The sequence below is a fragment of the Penicillium arizonense genome, assembly GCF_001773325.1.
Source record: "Penicillium arizonense strain CBS 141311 chromosome Unknown PENARI_contig003, whole genome shotgun sequence".
Taxonomy (NCBI): domain Eukaryota; kingdom Fungi; phylum Ascomycota; class Eurotiomycetes; order Eurotiales; family Aspergillaceae; genus Penicillium; species Penicillium arizonense.
Window position 1 is genome coordinate 1,748,585 of NW_019173280.1, and position 22,900 is coordinate 1,771,484.

Below are 22,900 nucleotides of genomic sequence, written 5' to 3' on the forward strand. Positions count from 1 at the left end.
TGAGGAAATGGATATCGCAAAGAAGGACAGAAGGAATGGCATACGCCAAGGGTTGCAGAGCCGCATGTCTGAATATGGACATCTCCAAGCAGGTTGTAATCAAATAGTGAACAATGTAATAAAGCAGCGAGAGCGTGAGCGAGTAAAATGTGTTTTCCCAGGTCTGCGCACGATAGATGGCTGGAATCGAATTCGTGATGTTTCGGAATATTGGGGATTGTTTGACTTTTCCGCACTCTTCCTTTTCAACTGCACCTGCATGGGCAATCTCGAGGATCAACAATCTGCCTGCCACGTGGCCAAGATAATAACGTGTCTAGCCGAAGTCAGCCATTACCTATTCGCTTGGCTAAAAATGAGAAAAGCGAAGACAAGACGAAAACTATACCATCGTGCAAAGTACCAGATGAGTAAAGAAGGCCAGGAGGGAAAATATGGTGAACTCTGCGTTGGGCTGTATCGAGGACAAAGCGCCATCTGTTTGGCTTAAAAGACTGCCGTCCCCGTTTGGGCTCAAGAAGATATTGAGCACCCGCGATGGGAAATTCGCGAGCATGCTTTGAGCAATGATTGATGCCATTTCCGTCGCGCTGATCTGGTATTCCGTTCTGAAGACGACAGAAGATGCGAGGACATTAGGCTGCGACGCAGCCTGGGGTGATGATCATAGGAAGCGAGAGACGTGAGAGAGGTGGTGATTGATCTGGGAAGATTAAGGTGCCTGTTGGCAGCCGCGTTCAATGTGTACACAAACAATCAGAGCGGTGAACGAATTTTATAATGCAACCGCATTGGAAAAGTTATTGAAGATTATGACACTGTGGATTTAAGTTGCTGTCTGGAGCCAGGGCAGTAGCATACCAGCAGCCAGTAGCCTCAGGCTCTAATCATTAGGCGCATCGAGCGGCACAACCCCTGGACTTCGAGAGTGAAAGAAGGGCGTTGATAGCCGATTTTACATTTCTTAAGTCTCGGCTAAACCTCATTTGAAATCAATCAATCTCGACATCTGCATTCCTCCGAGGTAGGACGGGAGCAATAGGAGAGGCATTCGGGACCACATTGCAAAGAATAATATTGCTATTCTGCTCTCGAGTCGTGCTACATCTGAGCCAGGCCAGAAATTTGGAAGGTTCTTGTCTCTTGCTTGGGGAGCGAAGATATATCTCGGGTCTGAGATCTGGAATCTCTCGTATAACCTGTTACGCTTGTCTCGTTTTTGCTTCATTTACTCCGACAATGACAGTACTCATTCAATTCAATATCTGGGAATGAGGTTGTCACGTCACTCTAGTCGTTGGCGACAACTTGACAAGACATCTAGGAAGCTACCTTGGCTTCGAAGAAGTTCTCATACCTACCCAATAGCAGAATTTATCGCCTTCGCCATAGAGATAACCTCCTTCGTAGAAATCGGAACCTTGTGGACTTTGCCATGGATAAATCTCGACATCTCCTCCGCGTTACAGAATCTAAGGCTTGCATGCGTGTTCATGAAAGTCATCCGACGACCCCAAGATATGTATGGCAGAGGGTTGGCTTTCCCAGGGCGATACTTTTCAATGCGCCAGGATAGTACAATGAGCGATCCGGAGCTAAATCCGACGGTTTCATTTCCTTGCATACTTATTCGAGGCCTATCAGTCCGCCCTAATTCCCCAGTTCTCTTTGACCCTCTGGATCCATTCCTGGACCGTCATAATCTGCTCTCCAACCTTGACGTTCCCGTCGCCGATCTTCTCCATCTCAACCGCATCATAGGCCGGGACATGGAGCATCTCATGATCCTTTCCACAAACCGTGCTATCCAAAGTTCCTGCACGCAATTTATTCAAGCAGGGTAGGTCAAACTGTACGTCATCGCATTGCCTGCAAGCGTATATATCATTGGCGAACGACCATCTCGTTCCACAGTCGCCATCACACACGGCAAACAAGGGCCCTGTAAGATCTTGAGACTTGGCTTCCAAGGATTCTTCATCAGATTGAGTGTCAGTGGTGGGAACAATCAATGACCACGCTGCAAGGCAGTCATCGTCCTCGCCCGCGAACATCAGATACGTTGCCAGCCCTTGGTATCCTTGCCAGTCGTTGAGGGGATCATCGTCGAGGAGAATATCTAGGTTCCCTTTGACATGAGCGCGCAGGGCGTCTTTAGCTTTGCCTTTGTCGCCTTGAAGCGCATAGTACCGCGCGACCAAGCGTGTCGGGTACGTCGAATCACACCAATCGGCAACGACATTAGTGGATTTCAACGCAGCGAGCTGTTCCAGTTGCTCTATGTAAGGACCTGCAGCTTCTGTGTCCTGGAGTGCTTCAATGTAGTAGACACTCGCAAGCTTGGAGCGCACGTATGATTTGACGCTCGTAAGAGTGTAGCCACCGGACGACTCCTCCATCTGCAGAATGCGTACCCACTGATTGATTGCAATTTCCTTTCGCTCAGAGCTTTCGGTGCTATTTTCATAGCAAAGGTTTGCGAGATGGTGCATCAGAATCGCCTGGCAGGCACGGGAAAACTCCTCTTCCTCACTGTCCCCCGTCTTCCTCGCCTCCGCGAGCCGTGTCATTGCCGCAGCGATGGCTACCTCGTAGCTCTCAAAGATGGAATCAAAGGCTTTGGTGTCGGAACTAAGGGCGAAAATCGCTGTGTGGTATTCCGCATTGTTGCAGTGCGTGTGGAATGTTTGTGTGCGCCGGTCCAGCCCAGTCCTCTCATCCGTGGATTCCTTGAGTGACTCTAAGAAACGGAGCAGACCTTCATAATTCTTCACATTATGGAAAAGGATCATGAGCGATAGTGCTGTCTCATAGTCGTTGGGATTGTCCTGCAGCAGGGTTTCATATATCGCAACGGCCCGACCGATATTTCCGGCGTCTCCATTCCACTCGGCCAGGTCACGATCCAGGTGGGGGATGGTCAAATGGTCTTCTGCGATGTCTCCATCTCTGATAATTTTCTTGGCCCCTTCCACTATCTCGATTGCGAGTGCATAGTCCTTCTTATATGCATAGCAGGTTGCTAGGCCCCACTGCGAGAACCAGTTATATGCATCGAGCGAGGAGGCCAGCTTGAACTTTTCGATGGCCTCGGGATACTGGTGATACTCTCGAAGAGTGCGTGCTAAATTTCGGTTCTCCTCATAGCCCAAATTATTGAGTCCAATATGCTTTCGAGCGTATTCCGCGGTGTCCAAGATCTGGGAGGCCTCGATATCATCCAGGCTCGGGTCGCCGGTAGATCTCTTGAATGTCGGATTTTTGCGATTCTCGATCTAAAATGTGATCAGTCATCATACCTTCGTAAAAAGCTTCTGCTTCGCCCTGATTCCTTTGAGCTTACCTTTGTGGTATATCCATAGAATGCGGCGAAAGCCTCGGTGATACCTGAAACACTTGATTGGAGCCAATTGCGAGCCAAAAATCGACCAATGTGCTCGATGATGTCTGCATCGGGTTCAGATTTAGAACTTAAACTCTTCACCCACTTGGTTTGTTCAACGGAGATATTCTTAGTGACAGCTGAGTCCCGTAGCCATTTCAGCGTAACATCGGCAAACTCGTCGTTGTAGATCCAATCATGCCTTAGCCAGGGATTCTCTACAGTCCACCATCGCTGAATTGTTTCATCATCAAAAAAGAGGCTCACAAGCTGAGGTCCGAGGGCGGTCTTTTGTTGAGGCTGTGTCAATGATGGGTCTGCTTTCTGGAGGTGCACAGGGAAATAGGTGACCGCATAATCGAGTAGAGGAGCCAGACCTGGAGATTGCTCTGAGCGAATGACGTCCAGACAAGATCTCACAATTTTAAGGTGTGCGCTCTCAATATCGACCCCGACCCTAGCAGTCTTTCCTTTCAGCTTTCTTTGGAAGAAATCGTCGAACCCGAATTTGGTGAACAACTTCGGGTCGCAGACTGACTCAAGGAACCTCTTCACGATCCTGACTTCAACCTCGTTGACATCGCCCGTGGCATTCAAATCCTGCTCATCTTCAGCTGTCTCAGAGTCAGGCTTGGTTCGCAAAAACTCTTCTATCGAGTCAGAGACTAGCAAGACTCTTGAGTAGGGCGGGATGATCTTGGTTGTGGGATTTGGTTCACCCAAGATCTTGAAAAGCGATGAATACTGATCTATGATCTTCTCTGCTAGTGGACGCAGTGAGGACTCTCGGGTTTTGAGGAACAGCACTGCCTCTAGCTCCTGCAGGGTTAGCGGGCGTGGAGCGAACACCACCCAAGTGAGCAGATCGTTCAGATCAGAGATATCTTCATCGCTGAGTGTCTCATTCAACAGTTCCATCTTTCTCACAATCGTGTCAGATCGGTTGCCTCCTGAACGTGACAAAATGTCTCTAATTTCCCCTGGGCGTTGTTTGCCGCTAATCTCATGTAGCATGAGGCCGACGTTGACGAAATCGCCATGAGTTTGCGTTGTGAGGGCTTGCAATATCTCGCGCCGGAGTGAAAGAACCTGGTCCGACGAACCGCTCAAAATCTCCATCTTGTTCATGCGGTCTATGATGAATTTCTCCATATCATTGCTGTTCTTCGAAGCCACATCGATCATTAATATTCCGTCTCCCATCTGAGACTTGATCTTGCTCATTGTTTTATCGCGCCCCGAGAGAAGGATACGGAGATTGAAACGAGGCCAGGTCCCAGACATGGCCTTCAGTTGTGCCAATAGCTGAATGAAGTCCTTGAGGTGTTTCTTGTCCATCTGGTCAACGCCATCTAACAAAAGGAAGAAAGTTGAGTCGCTTTTGTAAGACTTTGCAAAGAGGGTTTCCCAAAGGTTTTCTATCTGATTGATACCGTCAACTTTGGTGGAGCTGATATCTTTGCGGTAAACGACATCTGTGTTGGCTATCTGCCATGCCAGAACCTTCAAGGCCTTGACCAAAGAGGCCTCTCCCTTCTCCTGTTGGAAGATGTGATAGGCTGTCGAAATGCACTTGAGATCGTCGGCAACATGAGAGTGAATTTCTTGCAAGTGTTGGACTATGGTTGCAAAAAGGAAGGACTTGCCATACCCTTCGCCGCCGGAAACACCCAGTATTAAACAGGATGAGTGTTGAGGTGCTGCCCATGTTGTGTACAGGGGATCACTCTGAAGCCACTCTCCACTTCCAGGCACCTGGTCATTCAAAAGGCGCTTGTACACCGATTGCGATGCTTTGTGAACCTCGCTTGGAGTATCGAGGCTTGAGTCAATAGTGTTCAGCAGCCTTTTGACCACATTGTCTGCATCTTTCTTCTTTTCGAAATTAAGTAGCTTGTCCACGGTGGCGTTGATCTTCTTGGTTCCTTCTTTGTTCTCAAGGATATTCCTCTCACTTGTCTTCTGCGACTCAAAGCCCAGAGTTGCGCGCATCTGAGACTCACGCTCAACCAACATTGCCAGGCGACCTAGCTGGCCACTCACACCCTCGTCGCTGTCAAATGCAAATACCTTCAGTGCGGTAAAAACTTTATGGCCCTTCAACACCTTGATGGACAACGCGCAAATGTCGACAAAGCACACCAGTTCCTCGTTGATGATCTTACGAAGTGATATGTCAACTGCGTCAGCAGGAAGCCGCATATAGATCTTGCAACGTTCCAACACGTCGGAAATGCGCCGGAACAGCTCGGAAAGGCTGCTGAAAATGCGCTTGTACTTTGCTCCGGTGCTAATGAGATATGAAATCGCATTGAAGCACAGACTGCTAGGAGCAAATACCTAAAATCATCCCATCAGCACCCATTACTCCATATATTTTTGACCAGTTTGGCCACCTACCATACTGGCGCCTTGGGCGGCTATGCCACCTAGGACCATGACGAAGTTCAACGTCTTGCCGATCACATCTTTCGCAGTCTTATACTTGTTATTTCGCTCGTCGTCTTCATCCTGCTTTGTTCGGATCTGGTCAAGGACTTGATCGACAGTGAACTTTGGCGCAGTGGTGAGGTCAACTTTCGCAGTCTGCGCGAACGACGTGCATGCCCTGTCCCATGCCTCCTGCAGGTTGTACTCGTTCTCGCCCGGGGCAGACATTGTGTGGTTTACCAATAGTAGTGTGAATTATTAAGAATCACAGTCCGCGGGTGGGGTTGTCCTTGCGAGTTACTCGCGGTTCTTCCAAAAGCTTCCCTGGGTCGTCGATTGCGGTACATACTGGGGACGTGGGGATTTTATATTGCATGGCTGATTTCTGCTCCCCGCAGATGAAAAAGCATCCTAACGCCCACCCTGTCAGAAAACACTTCATTTGGGAAATGCGGCTGAGGGGCATGCTGCGCCAACGGTGGTGATAGGGCGCCACGTCTATCCCGTGTCACTAGTAGATTTGGTGTAAAAGACCTATCCCCGCTGAATCAACAAAATTCTGAGAGGACAGCTAAATTTAGTCCTGCTTTCAGCATTCATACCGCTACTGAAATATCGAGAGCAAGATGGTGAGAGCTGATTGTTGAGTAGGATGTCTCAAAGTCCAAACTGTCCCAGGGGGCAGGACTGAACAACCCCGTTTTGCTGTCAAAACGAGCCGGGATATAACTAAGGCTCCCTTTCTTAGTAATCCGTAATCTTTATTATTTATCTTTCCTTCCCCTCATTTCTCTGCTAGTGCTGACCCCATGTCTATTTGTCACCGTGGTCGGTGTCGGCAAGCATGCTGGATTGACAGGCTTTTGTGGGCGCCAAGCCAGAGCCGCCATTATCGGTGACCGCTCTCAAATACCTCTCTCGGTTTTGTGCGCACCATAGCCTTTACGCTCAGTGCTCAGTCGCCCTTTCTGGAGTACTCTACGTGCCATTTCTGAGGAGGAGGACAGTTTCCTTCCATTTCCAAAACAAATTTCTCGACAGGAACGAAAGTAGCCTGTCGGGGATTCCTCTGTTTCTATTCCAGATCTTCCCAACGATCTTAGCGAATTGCTTCCTAAATACATGACGCTCAGTTCCAATACGTGGGGTCTACGCTCTCTTCTATGCAGCACCTTCTTCAATCCAGATATTGGGTGTAACCTTGTCAGTGCCTGGTGGAACCCCGTTTTTGCTGTTCTTGATTCGATCTCTGCAAGAAAGAGTTCAGTGATTGCATTATTAGCAAATCGACAGCCTCGGCTAGGCAGACTCTGACTTGGTGTAATCCTCACAGACCTGGCAAACTCTGTCTTGCGTGACATATGAGCAGGAATGATGGATCTGGATCTTCCAGCCTCTGCCTGGACCGAAAAAACACAGACGTGAATCGATACGTCGTGATGACGAATGCCGGCTGCTTTTCATCACAACTTGCGAAGACCATGATCGGCCTCCAATCCGGGCTTGGAAGCCTTTTGGGTTTACAAAGCTTTGCGATACAGAGCTCCCAGTCCGACAACATGCTCAATGTGCCGCTCATTGTACGAATGTTGGGAATGGATTTTGACAAAGAGCAGTTCAATTCGAGGTTCTGGAGCAGAAACTACCCGGCATCCTATCAAAGCATCAAATAAACCAGTCAACAGGACCTTGGCTAGGCCTGATGATTATAACTATGATTTCTATTCGCAATTACTTTCGGAAGGAACCACATGTAGGACATTCGAATAGCTAAGATGGACAGGGTATTCTCGCAACGAAAGACCCATATACCAACATTCTTGGCTGGACTTGGAAGGCGCTGACGAAGAAGAAGTGTTTGATGATGCGGAATCAGATGTGGAAAAACAGTGGAGTCCAAAGAGAAGGCAAGTCGAAAGCTGGCTCGAAAATCCGTATAAATTTCCATAAATATAAATTCTAGTTTGTACCTTGACGCCGTGGCTTGGTGAGTACGTGGTTTATGAAGGGTCCCCGGGTCTGTGACCACAGAGGCACGTACTAGGTTCCCAGGAGCGTCTACATGGTCTTTAGAATTCTAGTTCTGGTCACCGGGGGCTAGAGCAATACCAGGTATTCCAGGGCGTGTGGCAGTACCTAAATGCCCTTTCATCCACCCATGTAAAGCTAAAAGGTGGATGTTCCGAACCGCATGTCGCCTGTACAATCATCACAAAGTTATCACGTAACAAGATTTCAGCAATTGCTCTCAAGACGCTGAAGGATAGTGAGCATGCCTATGTACCTAATATCAACAGTATATTCAATATTCGCCTTGTTTACTTGAGAAACGGCTTTCTCAGGATTTGATGGCTTTCCTGCCTTCTACACGACAGACAGTAATTAGTAACTAGCTTCGATGCCAGGAAGGCTCGTGGGATCGCAGTTGCAAACCGCCAAACGACCGTGTCCAATCAGCCCTCCGGAGAACCACAGGTTCCCCACTATCCCTGTGTTCGAGTTCGCAGTTCAGAACAACCTCATTCAAAACCTCGGCTCTTCATGTCTTTCCATGTGACGCAAGGCTACTCAAAAGGGCATTCTTCTCCTTCTCTTACAGAATTGCAGGCGAGAATGGCTGTCCTGCAAAAAAAAGATGCTTACTTTGGTGTAGGCGCCCGAGATAGAGGAGGGCTATGTATAATGCTCTAATATCCACGGAGTTAACCCCTCTTGCCCATGCGGCAACCCGGGGCCATACTATAGTGGTACGACTGCTCCTAAAGCAAGACTCCATCGATGTTAATTCGGCCGAATACAAGGGTGACACGCCTTTGGCATGTGCTGCTGAGAGGGCCACGTAGGCACCGTGGCCGCTCTGCTGGAGCATGAACACGTTCATGCAACTCTCTCGACTGTCTTGAGGAGACGCCGCTAGCACCCGCCGCTGAGCGGGGTCATATCGCGGTGATGGCGATGCTGCTGAAGCGAAATAACGTTGACGCCAACTCGGTTGACGTGACTGGCTGCACCTGTATTTCACGAGCGGCCGCGATGGGGTGCCTATATATTGTCCTGTAAATAGTCTACAGTTGACTCGCTGTACTCTACCAACTCTACTACCCAAAACTCTTTAGTTAGGGATTAGTGAGATGTGGGTGTTGAATACACCATTGACACTAGGAAGATTTCGGCTCCACTTTGACCGACAAGATGTAACCCTGCTTTATGTAAACAGCACAGGGGATTTATACTCTCCCCGTGTTGCCTTGTTTTTTTTATCGTTTGAACGCTCCTTCATTCCGTCTCTTTTCCCGTTTCTCACCTGGGATTGACTTGGTTGTCCTTTCATTGAAATGCTGTTCACTCCCATGGCTGCTGCATCATCACTGCTAGCGGTGCTCGGCACACTACTGGCGGGTGTGTTAGCTCAGGATGCCGAGGGTTGGTACAAGGCTCATCCAGGCATGGCGCGTATCAGCCAGGTGAACCAAGATACGCATCAGATTGTCGACGAATTCAACCGTACGCGGTTCTTCCACGGAACCAACGTCGTTATGAAGGAGTCGCCGTGGCATCGGCCGTTAGAGTGGGTGCCAGGTGTCTCGTCGTTTGGCAAGCAAGATGTCCAAAATCTGCACGACTTGGGTCTGAACATCGTGCGATTGGGCCACAGCTGGGCCGGTGCAGAACCTGTGCGTGGGTCGTACAACCAGACATTTCTCGATATCATGAAGAAGCAGACCAAGATGGCCGAGGAACATGGCCTCTATGTTTTGGTGGACGCGCATCAGGACTGCCTGTCGCGGCAGTTATGCGGCCACGGCGTACCTGACGTAAGTAGAGATAATAGCATCTTGGCACTGTTGATACTGACAAGGCTTTGTAGTGGTTTGTTAAGGAGGACTGGGTATCGAGCAGCAAGATGTATCCGTTCCCCCTTAAGCTGACACCGTTCACTGTGGACGAAAACGGCTTCCCATCGCCGCAGTCGCTTTGTGATACTGTTGACTGGTCTCTGAGTTACACGTCGGTGGCGGTGGGCAATGCGTTTGGGCGGCTATACAACAACTACGACGGGCTTGGCGATGCCTTTGCGGCGTACTGGAAAAGGCTGGCGTCGGAGTATGCCAAGACGACCAACGTGGTCGGCTATAACTTGTTGAATGAGCCGTGGGTGGGCGACACATGGGCTGATCCGACATTGCTAGTGCCAGGTGTTGCCGACCACAAGGTCCTAGAAGGGCTCTGGAACCGCGCGACGAAACAGATCCGTACTGTGGACAATGACACGCTCATTTGGTTTGAAGGCGCTACCCTGGACGTCTTATCGGGTTTCAACAACGTCCCTCTCGGGGACGGCTCGAAGTCGGTGCATTCGTTCCACTACTACAGCCCGCCGCAGCTGGGCTCTATTTCCACCACGCTCAACAACCGCCACAAGGACAATGAGCGCCTTAGGACCGCCGGTGTGCTGACCGAGCTTACGTTCTGGATGGGCGATGATAAGCAGATGCAAGGCCTGACAGATGCCATGGCGGCAACCGACGCAAATATGGTTTCCTGGATTGGCTGGGCGTACGAGAACCTGTACAATGGCACATCTGGTCAACCTTATCCTGAACTGGCGAAGCACTACAGCCGTGCATACCCCGCCGCCATCGCTGGCACTCCCATCAGCTTCGGCTTTTCTGAGAGCTCGACCACTTTCAAGCTGCAGTTTACGTCTGATCCCAATATTGACGCGCCTACCGAAATTATTCTGCCCCCATCCACCTTCCCCAGCGGATATAAAGTCCAAGTCTCACCCGACGGCAGTTTGCTACAGTACGCACTCGACAAACGTACTCTGGCCTTGTTCACATCCACCAGCATCAAAACCGCCACCGACATCTCTGTCACAGTTTCTTCTAAATAGTCTCATCCCTACTTTACATATTCATGGGTATTTTACGCTAGGTATATCGTGGGCTTTGTAAAGAAAAGACCTTACCACCAAATTTCTCGGGGGCAAGGATTATTCTTGGCGTAATCGTATTTGGCCTGCACATTGCGATCTAGGATTCTAGAAACAAACTCTGTATGTCGAGCGTGGAAGCCAATTTCGAATTCGATTGTACTTGGATGCATGCCTTGGCGGTTCAGGATTGCCAAACCGCCATACAGACTCACGCAGTGACTCTCCATCCGAAGCATGGTCTGTGATCGCCAAATAGGAAGAAGCCTATCTAGGTCATCTGATGGCAAGAAAGACGGCCTTCTTATCCCCTGGCATGATGGGCTCATCTCGTTATACCGAGTAATTAACTCACCATGAAACTGCTTGACATTGATGATTGATCTCCAGGTCAGTGAACAAGTTAGGTTCGGAACGAGCCTGCCCTAGGGACCTCAGAAGACCACACTCTCGCAGGGGCGTTCTGAGAACGTCTCTACCTATCAACGCTACAAGGTCACCTATTTATAATCGCTTTACATCCTAGATCTTTTCTTAGAAATAGGCGATGCTTATGGGCCTTCCGAAATTGATCCTCGGATCCTGACTCTGAGTTTTTGATCTCGATTGGTTACCTGTATTTATTTCACAGAGTCCCATGCCCCTGAGAGCCAAAAGGACGTGGAACTCAAGCCACAATCTATCTAGTAGCCGTAATGGCGCCTTTAAGCTTCTCCTTCAATCCTGGAATTTCCGCATCATCATCCACTCTCAGCCCTTTGATCACCCGAGCCAATAAAGCATAAATTCCTATAACAATGATCACCTCCACAACCATATCCGTTCCAAGAAGTTCCACAGCATCCCGGACCGTCTTTTCCTCATTTGTATAGTTCGCTAACTGTTCATCAACCAATCGTAGCAAAACCCTGTCTCGGTCTGTCCACGGGCCTTGGGTGTTGTCTTGGATGACTGAAGTAGGAGAAGCAATATTGTCGATTTTCTCTTGGGGCATGTTGTGGACCTCGGCAACTGGCAAATTCACATCGTATTCGTATTTCGCTTTGAGGTTCGTGGCAGTCCGCAAAACAATCAACTGCCACTCAAGCGTGGGCAATCCGCGCTGAGTACCATCGAAGCAGGCGCCGATGAGATCCAGCAAATGGGGTGCAAGACCGTGCGAATTTGCGATAGTCAGGAGAATGTTGCGACGAAACGGCAAAATATTCAGTTTATCGCGCAGACTTGGTGGAAGCTCGTCCAATTTCGGGTACGGTACGAGACAAGTTTTGCGGAATGGATCATTCTCTTTGGTCTCCATTACGCTTTGTGGTCAATGATATGGCGGAGGGAAGTCTGCAAGTATGAAAAATGGTTCGGTTGTTGATCTCAGTTCGGTATGGGGGAATGAGAGCTGGGATAGTCTGGAGCTATATAATATACCCGATCAGTGAGGTAGTAAGGAATACTAGTCTCCAATCCACCCGGTCATTGCCACCTTCCGCACCGGCGACATCTACAGCAACATTTGACATAAGCCATGCGTCTTCTAGGGTAATACTTTTCAAACCGGATATATTACCATACGTCAATAATTTCCGATTAAGGAGTTCTACAGACGACTATAATGTACAGGAGGATTGGCAGAAGTTGTAGGTTGCATGCCATTCCAAGGTTCCAACGCCGTCGATCGATCATCATTGAGGCCCGTGCTTGCTCCGATTTGTCGTGTCGCGCATATACTTACGCAATGTACTCGAAAGGGGGGCCGTAGAGTTTGACAGATAGGGTAGGAAACATGGGAAATTGCCATGATATTTCAATGAGTCGGCTATCGGATTTGAGTTCAAGATTTGTTAAACATGATTGATGTATACGGTATCACTTTGCTACGTGGGGTGTTCCGCGATCATTTCAAAATTAGTTTCCGAATTGCAGCACAATCAACGAACTAGGTGCTCGTTAGAGATCTGCCAGGGGCTGCTATGTTAAAAGATATCTCGTCAATACTTATAATGCGTATTCAAAATGACTCAATTGGGGCATGAGAAAATAAAATCTTGTATTCTAGATGAAAAAAGCGCTCGTCACTCAAGAGGTGAATTCCTCTGTTGATCGTGCCAAACTGAGAAAGGAATTTCAAAAGCCTGCATGGACGTTGGCAAATCAATACCTTCCTTGTGAGATAATCTGCTCAACTTCAATTTCCAACGCCGCAGTGAACATACTAATGCTGTGTAACCATACTGAATGTCGACAAATTTAATTGCTTACTATCGCATAACTTGATTTCTACCCATGAACTCTTTCTGTGTGTCAAAGGCTGCGACAAAAGTCGCGGCAAGTTTAGGACTTGGGTAGTACCACATCAGCAGACATTGACATCAACGTCACTGTATGCCAATAGCTCTTTTCCCTTACTATAGAGTATGCTTCGACAACTATAAAAGGCAAGGCTTGACGATACTCCCCCCGAAAAGTCTCTCAATCTACCCTTCAATTCTATCGAGTATCGCTATATATTCTATTCATCATGGACCAGCACAATGAAAGCCAGGCACTGCGTGAACTCAGAATCAAGTGGCCCAAGTTTGATGTGACTGTCACGGTGAGAATGAATAAATTGAATTCTGCATTAGTGGACATTCTCTGGGACACGCTTCCATGTCGCTCTCTCCAGACGCATGCGCTAGTCACGGGTGATCACCTGTATCACCTTGTTCCAGCAGAGCCATTGCTTGTATGCCGTTGCTAATTTGACTCTTTTTGCCATGTTTAATGCTAATATCGTGTAGTACACAGCGCCTGAGCACAAGATCCCCGACAGAACACAAGAGCCTGATGGCACGGTGTTTCTTTCAAAGTTTCAGCATCTAGCCATAAAGTATGGTCGGGTGACTGAGCACCATCCTGCAGCACCTTGTGGAAATGTGATTCCTGAGGATTTGGAGAAGCTGCGCTGGCTTGGAAACAAGGTTTGGAAATGTCAGTTGGAGACGAAGGAACCCACTGAAGTCATTCTTTGGGATGCTTCAACCCCCGAGCCCGGCCCTCAAAGTCTTTCACTTCGTCTTCAGCGAACTGGGGTGACCAAAGAGGTGAAGGATCTTGTTCGAGAGATCCACGAAGAAGTATGTCTCTCGGTTCTCCTTGAAACTTTTGCGAAGAGAGCTAACCCATTCTGCCCCTATATCAGACGGATAAGACTTGGTCAGGAGTTTCAGACAATGTCCAAGCAATACATAGTGGTCGGGCTTCTTCAAAGCCAGGAGCAAAGGACTCTTATTTTGCTGCCATGGTTTTCGCCAACAGCGAGGTTCGCACTCTGGGATATTACATCTTTGACAATATACTCGAGATCGCTGCCTCGTACCCTGAGTTCGATCTCAAACATCTGGTCGTTCTTTATAAAAAGCTCGTCTCCACTCCCGCTGAGTTTCTAGGATACGTGGGTACGGAATACCTCCGCGACAGCCATCGCAAAATCAATGATCTCATCACCCTCAATGTTGAGACAAACACCAATCAATCGGATGCTCGTGAGGACTTACTTGCCATGGTGAGTGTATTGGCACAGTATATCAATCTCCTCAATGCCCAGAACCTGCTTATGTTTCCTTGGAAACACACAACCGAGTACCCTATCCCACACAATTGAGCCGCCAGGCCATATGTTATGTGACAATACTCAACCACATCTGTCATTTACTGCGAATATATATTCTTCACCGTCTTTTATACCGACTTTATACCTACTCACTTTTATAAGCTTACTTCCCCCTTTTTTTAAAGAAAATCAAGGCCTGATTAAGTATTGTATATTGCCTACATTATATTCAATATACCTCGATTAACCCGTACAGTCATAAGCAATAAGTCCTTTCATATCCCTACCTTCGTATAATTGTATGATTAACCCGAGACACTCGAAGATGGGCAAAAAAGAGGTGAAAAACGAGAGGCTAGATTAGGGCGACAAAAATAAGTAAATCGGTATATTCTTGTGTAGACTCCCTAGCATTCTATCAATAGCACTGTAGGTAACATTCACTTCTCTACTTCCTACCCATCTATTGAGTCGTATCAGATGCAAATGCTCAATTTCCTACCAACTGCCGGCAGAAGTCGTTTTGGCCTGATGGCGGTAATAGACTGCCGTCCTATCGGACAAAGCCCCACCGGGGTGGATGACTAACTGGTTGTACATGTCACCAGCATGCTAGTTAATTACAGGGAGCTGATGAGTCACGATGATTCATTCTCAACGGTATAGGATGGTTCAGGTCATAGGCATCTCGACTATTAGCTACAAATATAGTCAATTCAAAGATGGTTGTTCCCGTGGTAGATTTGTTTCACTTATTGCTACGCGGATGTTAAACCATTTGCAGCAAATGGTATGAAGAAAGATAGTTTTGATGTAGAACAGTCGATAAGGTTCTGGAAAGAACCAGAAAGTTCTCGATGACTCTATCCAGTTAAACTCCGAGACGTGGAATTTCCAACGAGCTGTATTGGACGCCTGAAATTTGTCATATAAGAGCGGGGCAGGGGCCGTGTGAAGAACATGAAGTATATACAGCTACCCAGGTCAAATACAAACCAAGGCGCGAATAACCCCGTTCAACCTGCTCTCACGATGACAACCCCAGGGATTACAGGCAGCTGCGTCTGCGAGAAAATTCGATACGAACTGACGGGACAACCAATCTCCAACATTATCTGCCACTGCGACACATGTCGCAAAACCACCGGGTCCGTCTTCATGGCAAATAGCATGTATATGAAAGAGGTAAGCTCAGGCTCAAAATTTCCTAGAAACTCTTTCTTCTTCTTGCAATACTCCCATACTCATACTCGACAGAACTTCAAAATCATCAGCGGAGAAGACGTTCTCAAAGTCTACGACGATAAACCACCAGGTTCAAAGAATACGATTCATCGACATTTCTGTTCAAACTGCAGTTCGCCCATCTACACGACTGCGACGGGGACCCCAGAGTACGAGAGTATGCTTACCGTCACGGCCGGCACTATGGACCTGGGGAATGACTCGTGGAAGCCCTCGATGGAATTGTTTTGTATGAGACGGCGAGGATTTATTCACCCATTTGAAGGGACGGATCAACATGAGAAGGTTCCTCAAGGGGGCTTCTAGGTGTTATACAGGTTTAATTGGCTATCACACTACTCTGTATATAGTAGGGGGTAGTGCTTTCTAGGCGAAACCCGTTGAAGCATGTTCGCTTCTGAAAAAAATGATTCTCTTTTAGTAGATCTAGTTCATTTTGACGGGCTAGGAATTTTATGGCCGTGACACTTGCATTGACGGGAAACGTGGCCAACCTCCCCGCCTAGATATTGGGTTAGTATGGGTAACGCAAATCAAGTAAATATCAGGTCGAACGAACAGTTATAGCACTTCTGGTGAGGGGTGTAGACATAGGCTGTAGTCGAAGTCACCGTAAGAGTACTAGTAGGGCCAAGCCACCGTAGCTACTAGTTATAGGCGCTACTAGTCCCCAGTGGTTTAAGTCGTTGGGCTCGTTCAAATCGTCCCATGTCGTCACTGCCTACGACTAGATGGTTCCTAGGCTCATTGTGTTGTTGCCCCCGGTGCTGCCTATTGTGGCAACTGCCACTAGGGTGGAAATAGTTTCCGCTGTTCATTCGGACTACTCACTTTCATAAGCTTACCTCCCCCCTTTTTTTTACTAAGGCCTAATTAAGTATTGTATATTGCCTACATTATATTCATATGTCTCGATTAGCCCGTACCGTCATAACCAATAAGTCCTTTCATACCCCTATCTTTATATGATTAACCCGAGGCACTCGAAAATGGGCAAAAAAGAGGTGAAAAAAGAGAGGCTAATTAGGGGGACAAAAATAAGTAAATCGGTATATTCCTGTGTAGACTCCCTAGCATTTTATCAATAGCACTGAAGGTAACATCCACTTCTCTATTTCCTACCCATTTATTGAGGCGTATTAGATGCAAATCCTCAATTTCTGTCGCAATTACCTTACGAATACTGCATGAAACCGTGACGGACACGGCTTCCGACGATGAAATCTGCATCAGATCGTTCCTCACCGGGGGACCGCTCATCATCCGCCGGTTGATGTCCCAGGCGACATCCTCCAGGTCGCCAATTCTCTCGTTGCTTACTACACCAATGCTGAGACCGACCTCTGCGCATCTTGGCCGATCCCCAACTGGCGTGTCGCGCCACCGATGCCTGCTATGGACAGCGGGAATGTCGAGCTGATCATGGACAAGGATGGGTTCTCTATCGTGTACTCCCTCTGGCCGGCGCCGCAGACTCTTCCCTAGATACGTGGGACTCGGACTCGGATCCAGACATCGAAATATGCCTCGGTCTAAGAAACAAGCAAGATGTGAGTCCTGCAACTTTGCACGATACACGATCATGCGTGGGGGATTTATCGTTCTCTGGCATGGCGACGCTATTAGATCCGAATTAGCACAAGCCCTTATGCTCCTCGAAAAGCAAAGAGACTCGCAAATCTACGATACGGCCGAACAGTCACATGGATAGGAGAAAAGCTATAAGGCTCTATTAGGACTTCGCGGGCGAATGTGGAACAAGCAATGATTCAAGTCGTTGGGCTCGTTCAAATCATCCTATGTCGGCACTGCCTATAACGAGATGGTCCATGAGCTCATTGTGTTGTTACTCCCGGTGCAACCCATTGTGGCAACTGCCACTGGGGTGGAAATGGTTTCCGTTGTTTATTCGGATCTGGCCAACGAATGCCCCCCTGACGAACTAGACGCCCTATCGGCAATGCATAAGTCCCCGATCCCGCCTATCGACAACGGCTCGCAACTCTACGTGCTAATATAGTAGTCATCGAAGGCTACATACGCTAAGTCTGGGACTACGTGATAACGCTCACCGAGATTTGCTACCTTATGCTATTAAGTGATGCCGTGGAAAGATCTCAAGTGCGCCAGCTCCTCGCGGAGCTGACGGTGCTCAACCGCCGTCTACGTGAGGCGCAAAATGCCTACCAGGATCTGGTAAACTCGTACCAGGATCTCGTCGAGACCTTGCTCGCCGTGATTGAGACCTCTAAGGGCAGGTTTCACAGTCATTTGTATTCCATTATTTACATTCTGATATTTCGTTATTGTTCCCCGCGGGTTTCGTCTCGTAGGTGTGAAAAATGCAGCACATAGTTTACGCTAGCAGTCTTCGCCCTTTAGTATTCAAGATGATACCATACAGTGCTCCCGGAAATCGATGTCACCAGTATATAGCACCACCATTTTATAGTCTATAATAATATAATTAAATTTCAGGGTTGCTTAATAATAGTACTTTCGAAACTTTGCTTAATATTTTGTATAATACCCCTTAGCCTTCCGCACAACCTTTCCTTTAAACGACTTCCTATGCTTAATACTAGCGTATCTATCTTTGCTTGATCTGATGCCTTCTAAGCTTCTACTAGGCATTTTTTTTAAAAAAAATAAAGCTAGTCTATCTCTCTTCTTCCTTAGCTAATAAGCTCTAAAAACATCGTAAAAAGCTTTAATTTTAACTAACGCTTGGCATCGATACCCATGATCATGTTGGGGGCCTCGGAACTTGCCCTTAGCAAATCTGGTTGGCTTTAGTTGGCCTTGGCATGGACACCCTTAGTGTATAACAAGGCAAACACGCCGGGACTCAGAACTTCCCTTCCTCACATCCTCTTCCTTCGCGAAACCACCAAATCCGATTGAAAACACTTGCATCGACTACACCCTACCCTAAACCAGTTGCGAATATGGAAGAACTCCATGGCAGACTTTCAGTTTTTCCAGACTGGGGATATGTCATTTATCGCACGACCTACTCTGCCGAATCGAATGCTTCTTTCCCAGACATTATCAGGTTCATCGAGGCCTGTATTAAAAAGCAGTTTGTGAGCGCTGGCGCTGATCGTCCTCGAAATTATGTCTCCGAAGATTGGCCTAAGTACCGATCGACGATTATGGAAGACCCTGCACAATTCCAAGGAGCATCTCTCGACGAAATTCGCACTCATTTTGGAACATGGGTGGATGCGCAAGGCATACGAGATAAATGGACCAAGTTTCGAATGTGCATTATAATTGATGAAGAATCTCTACAAACGCTGAAAGATGCAACTGTGGCGGAAACTGAAACAGAGAATTTCCATGAGCCCTTAAGATATGTGAAGGTTCTTGAAGCATTCCCGGATATCGATCAGTATGATATTTTCCCCGGATGGATGAAATGTTGGACATATGCGCTATGGAGTCTCTGGGAGAATATGCAGGATGGCGACGATATGAAGATGCAACATGCATTCATCGAAGAGGATGACCCGTGGCCGGATGTTTATATCGGGTGAATTGAGAGTGCTGATCAGTCACTTTGAAAATGATCTTTGCGGACGATCGTATGCTTCCGAGGAGCAGATGAAAAGGCCCAAGCGAAACTGCATTGAATTGCTATGGAGCGAGCGCTTATCCTTTCCGGATGTTATGACATTCTTCGGATAGTTCAACGCCATATGTTATGTCATTCATGCGATCTTCACTTTGTATATTCTGGCTTCTCACTTCCTACAATTTTTACAAGCAAAAAAACCCCAGAGTATTGCTTTTGTGAGATGAAGGTGAGGCTCTATCGGCATGACTCGTTCGATACCAGAAAGTAGCTCGAAACCAACAGATGGGAGCACAAACAGCCCTATTATCCTATTGACCAATTGAAGGACGACAGATGGGTGAAACGGAGGTTGAAACCCCACGATTGTGGGTGTTAATTTGGCTCTCTCGAGTCCTCGCTCATGTCTATTATTGATTCCAATGCAGTGTTGTCTAGGATACGGCAATACGATATTTTTTAAAGGCTAACACCGGCCGGAGTATACTACTAAAAATAGACAGAAATTAGAAGCTCTGCCAACTTTGCCGAGTCTTCATATTATTTCGGTAGCCAGTAGTAGAAGTGAATAGTCATAGCAAACTTCTTCCATTTTCAGGAAGGTCCAAGCCAATCTCTATCTGACTTATATCGATATGGCCCTCCAAGTACGGACCGGTGGAATTTGATGTTTATTTCGGGGTTTGATAGAAATTTTAGTCTTATTGGTTACATGTACTTAGTCTCGTTCAACTAAAGCTGCTCCTGGCACTCATGCAAAGCTGAATTCTAGTGCATCACCTATGGCGCGCGGAAAAGCGGATATGTGGAGCCCACCTCGAATCAATCCAACCTAAAATAAGCAGGAGGAACAATCAGGCCATGGCAACAGTGATAAAGAGGCGTATCGTTTGGAATTAACGTTCATTTGGTATCATATTTCCACTTCACAGTGCTCCCTCAAATTAATATTTCTGATGTTCCTGGACAATCACGAGGTCCAGTCCGAAAGTAGAGTACCATAATTCTTTCGCCGGCTCATCACTAGGCCGACATTTAAAGAAGAATTTCTCCAACAACGAGACAGCACGATCCCATTCTCGTAATGACAATTGGTCTGCAACATCCGTCAGGTGTGCTAAAAACCATGAATGAGACTTCATTGACTTCGATGCAAGACTGCCTGTGAAAAGGATCCAGAAAAGCAAATCAGGCGCGGTACTCTGAAGGGTAGAAAGACTCGTAAGCAGACTTTTCCGCAGCATTTCAAGAAGACGTTCTAGGCATGGGATTCCATATAACGTCCACATTCGGACACAAGTATAGGCCATGATTGAGAGCCGCAAGGTCTCTTCAAAGGGAGTAAGTGAAACCTGAAATGGGAGAGACATTAATCGGTAACACAAAAAAAGTAAGCAGTCATTCTCAACCGACATCGGTTGAACATCCACGTTGGCAAAACTCTCATAGTAAGATATAATTTGCTGGAATGAGGAAATTATTGACTTAAATGTAGGGTGAATATCCGTAGACCAAGAAGCGTCGAAGAAGCGAGTACCAAGAGCGGAGCTTTCTGAAAATCGATTCTTGGATTTGAAGAAAGCAGACTCTTTAAGGACTCTCCTTTGAAATTTCGCGCACATGTCGAGCATCGGCATTGAGTTGCTCATAATGCCTCGCAAAAATTGGCAGCTGCGCCGACAGAAAAAGAATGAGTGGAAGTCATCTATATGGGATGTCGTTGCCTCTTACCTATATACCATAGCAAGTGTTCCATGGTCAAGCATATCCATCCCGCCCAAGGCATCAATTATTTTTTTCATGCCATTCATATGCGTGTCGACGGCCTCTATGTTGGCCTCCAAAGCCTAGATCGATTTTGTGAGCAACACCCAATTTTTAGGCATTTAAAATTCATCATGATCAACAGAACAAGGCTCTTACCTCTGAAACAATGATATGAGCAATAATAAAGACTGTTTGATCGGAGTACATTGTGGTTTTATCCTGTAGTATGCATTGAAGTGATTTGATCGTTCCAACACGAAGGCGAATCGCATCATGCATTGGCTTCTGCACAGTGGTCGTAGATGCACCCGATGCTGCTAAAATTGCAGCTCGATGAGACGCACTAATTGACAACTTTATTTGCATCAGTGTGGGATCTTGGAGTGCCTTTTGCCAAAACCAAACTGTGACATCGCTGGAGCAGAGAGGGAAGCAGGCTCTTGCGCTATGCATTCGATCTAATTGAAGTATTAGCCATAGCCCATCAGAAGGTTCTGACGGAAATCTGGGCTAGAATAGGAAGCTCGATACCAGGTCCAATATGTACTCACAATGATGGAAGTAGATATTCGGATTATGATTTGTGCTAAAAGCCAGACCAGGGCCCCCATCAAGTACCCCCGCTTCGAGACACCGGACTAATACTGGGGACTGATCTGAACTGCCATCGGAACCACTGGTATCGCTTGAAACACGGCGGGTTGAGGCATTGGCCGTATGGGACGGTGGACAGTGCCCAGTGGGGAACGGTCCGGCGGTGCATTGTTGCTGCTTTTCTCTCCGTAATCGATGATGTCGCGTCCTCACGAAAGCTTGCTTAGACCGAAGTAGTTCACGGCCCTTCGATCGATCGTCCTGGTAATCTACCCACAGGAATTCTCGCGGCCGAACGGCTAAATTCTTGGCTGGTTTGGGGTGTGGAACCCGATTCGACTGGGTACTGGGTTGACTGGACGCCATAAATAGATAAATGAGATTCGTCGTGCAGTGTTGGAATGATTAGGTTGCCTGGAAAACTTTCCCCTGAAACCCCGCTCGGTCCCCGGGTTTTTGTTGGGCTGGTCTTTTCGCGTAGGGCGGAACTAGTAAGTATAGAGTCACCGCCTTCGGCAGATGATGTGTCTGCATGTTATCGTGAGTCCTGGAGTGCTACGGATGTAAAATGCGACTATATTGAATGGGCGATCTAGTCCCTGAAGGAAGGAGAGAGCTTGAAGGTGCATTTGTGAAGCCGTAGGTGAAACATTCACAGATTACCATTTACTTAATTGGACTAGTCCTGTCAACCGCATTGCGGATGGTGGGACCACGTCAAGTAACCTAAATTCTCGGCAATTAAGAGTTGATCATTAACGGACATGGTTCAGCTAGGTACCTCTGCGATCAGCATGTTTATACAAGCATTCGGGGGTTAGCCGTCGATGGAAGAAGACATGCCAAGACACACTAGTCTGTATGTGGATGACTTCTGGATTTGGAAGTGTTCCATATCAGGAAACATTCTAGAAAATCTGCAGAGCTAATGTGACTGCCATTCACTTTCTCGTATGCACTGTCTTATGGTACAAGCTACCTGCCGCAGTAAATGGATTATCCCTAGAGTCCAAGCTATGCCCCTCGAAACCCCTTCTCAAACATACGTCGGCGAGAATCGACTACAAGGCAGATTTCATATATCAACTCCCTCCAACAGGGCTAACAAAGTCAGCAAACAGATAGATTTGGTGGGTGAGTGTGATAAGTCTAAAGCGAGGAGCGCCTGATATTACCTGGGCAGATGCAGGTTCTTCGCTAAGCCCTCATAGACCCCTATGGCCCCTGCTTTCGGGTCCCGTGCCTGGGTAATTCTAAAAGGCGAAGCTGTTCATAGCCTTGAAATGCAACAATACCTAAAAAGGGTAATGGTACTTTGGGGCGAGCATTTATACGTGTATCTTTTTGTACCTAGTCTAGAGATCGCGTCAAAGGGTCGGCAAA

At 47.4% G+C, this 22,900-nt stretch overlaps 6 protein-coding genes across 6 annotated transcripts; 4 read left to right on the top strand and 2 right to left on the bottom strand.

Moving 5' to 3' along the window:
- Nucleotides 1–1,640: 1,640 nt before the first annotated feature.
- Nucleotides 1,641–6,040, bottom strand: PENARI_c003G04945 (uncharacterized protein; the record flags this gene model as incomplete). The annotated part of the gene is made up of 3 exons (XM_022628345.1): nt 1,641–3,275; nt 3,344–5,722; nt 5,783–6,040. 3 exons carry the CDS (start codon nt 6,038–6,040, stop codon nt 1,641–1,643), a joined length of 4,272 nt encoding a protein of 1,423 aa, XP_022491912.1.
- Nucleotides 6,041–7,251: 1,211 nt separating this feature from the next.
- Nucleotides 7,252–7,775, top strand: PENARI_c003G02025 (uncharacterized protein; the record flags this gene model as incomplete). Its single annotated transcript, XM_022628145.1, has 2 exons — nt 7,252–7,392; nt 7,596–7,775. 2 exons carry the CDS (start codon nt 7,252–7,254, stop codon nt 7,773–7,775), a joined length of 321 nt encoding a protein of 106 aa, XP_022492093.1.
- A 1,387-nt stretch (nt 7,776–9,162) lies between these two features.
- PENARI_c003G09194 (putative endoglycoceramidase) lies at nt 9,163–10,709 on the top strand (the record flags this gene model as incomplete). The annotated part of the gene is made up of 2 exons (XM_022628643.1): nt 9,163–9,627; nt 9,681–10,709. The coding sequence occupies 2 exons, from the start codon at nt 9,163–9,165 to the stop codon at nt 10,707–10,709; spliced, it is 1,494 nt and encodes a 497-aa protein (XP_022491340.1).
- A 718-nt stretch (nt 10,710–11,427) lies between these two features.
- PENARI_c003G04104 (uncharacterized protein) lies at nt 11,428–12,048 on the bottom strand (the record flags this gene model as incomplete). Its single annotated transcript, XM_022628276.1, has 1 exon — nt 11,428–12,048. One exon carries the CDS (start codon nt 12,046–12,048, stop codon nt 11,428–11,430), a length of 621 nt encoding a protein of 206 aa, XP_022491597.1.
- A 1,212-nt stretch (nt 12,049–13,260) lies between these two features.
- On the top strand, nt 13,261–17,064 carry PENARI_c003G03345 (uncharacterized protein; the record flags this gene model as incomplete). Its single annotated transcript, XM_022628227.1, has 6 exons — nt 13,261–13,335; nt 13,408–13,467; nt 13,523–13,858; nt 13,924–14,286; nt 15,592–15,808; nt 16,862–17,064. The coding sequence occupies 6 exons, from the start codon at nt 13,261–13,263 to the stop codon at nt 17,062–17,064; spliced, it is 1,254 nt and encodes a 417-aa protein (XP_022491610.1).
- A 337-nt stretch (nt 17,065–17,401) lies between these two features.
- PENARI_c003G10499 (uncharacterized protein) lies at nt 17,402–19,118 on the top strand (the record flags this gene model as incomplete). Its single annotated transcript, XM_022628732.1, has 3 exons — nt 17,402–17,587; nt 17,656–17,845; nt 18,565–19,118. 3 exons carry the CDS (start codon nt 17,402–17,404, stop codon nt 19,116–19,118), a joined length of 930 nt encoding a protein of 309 aa, XP_022492042.1.
- Nucleotides 19,119–22,900: the final 3,782 nt, after the last annotated feature.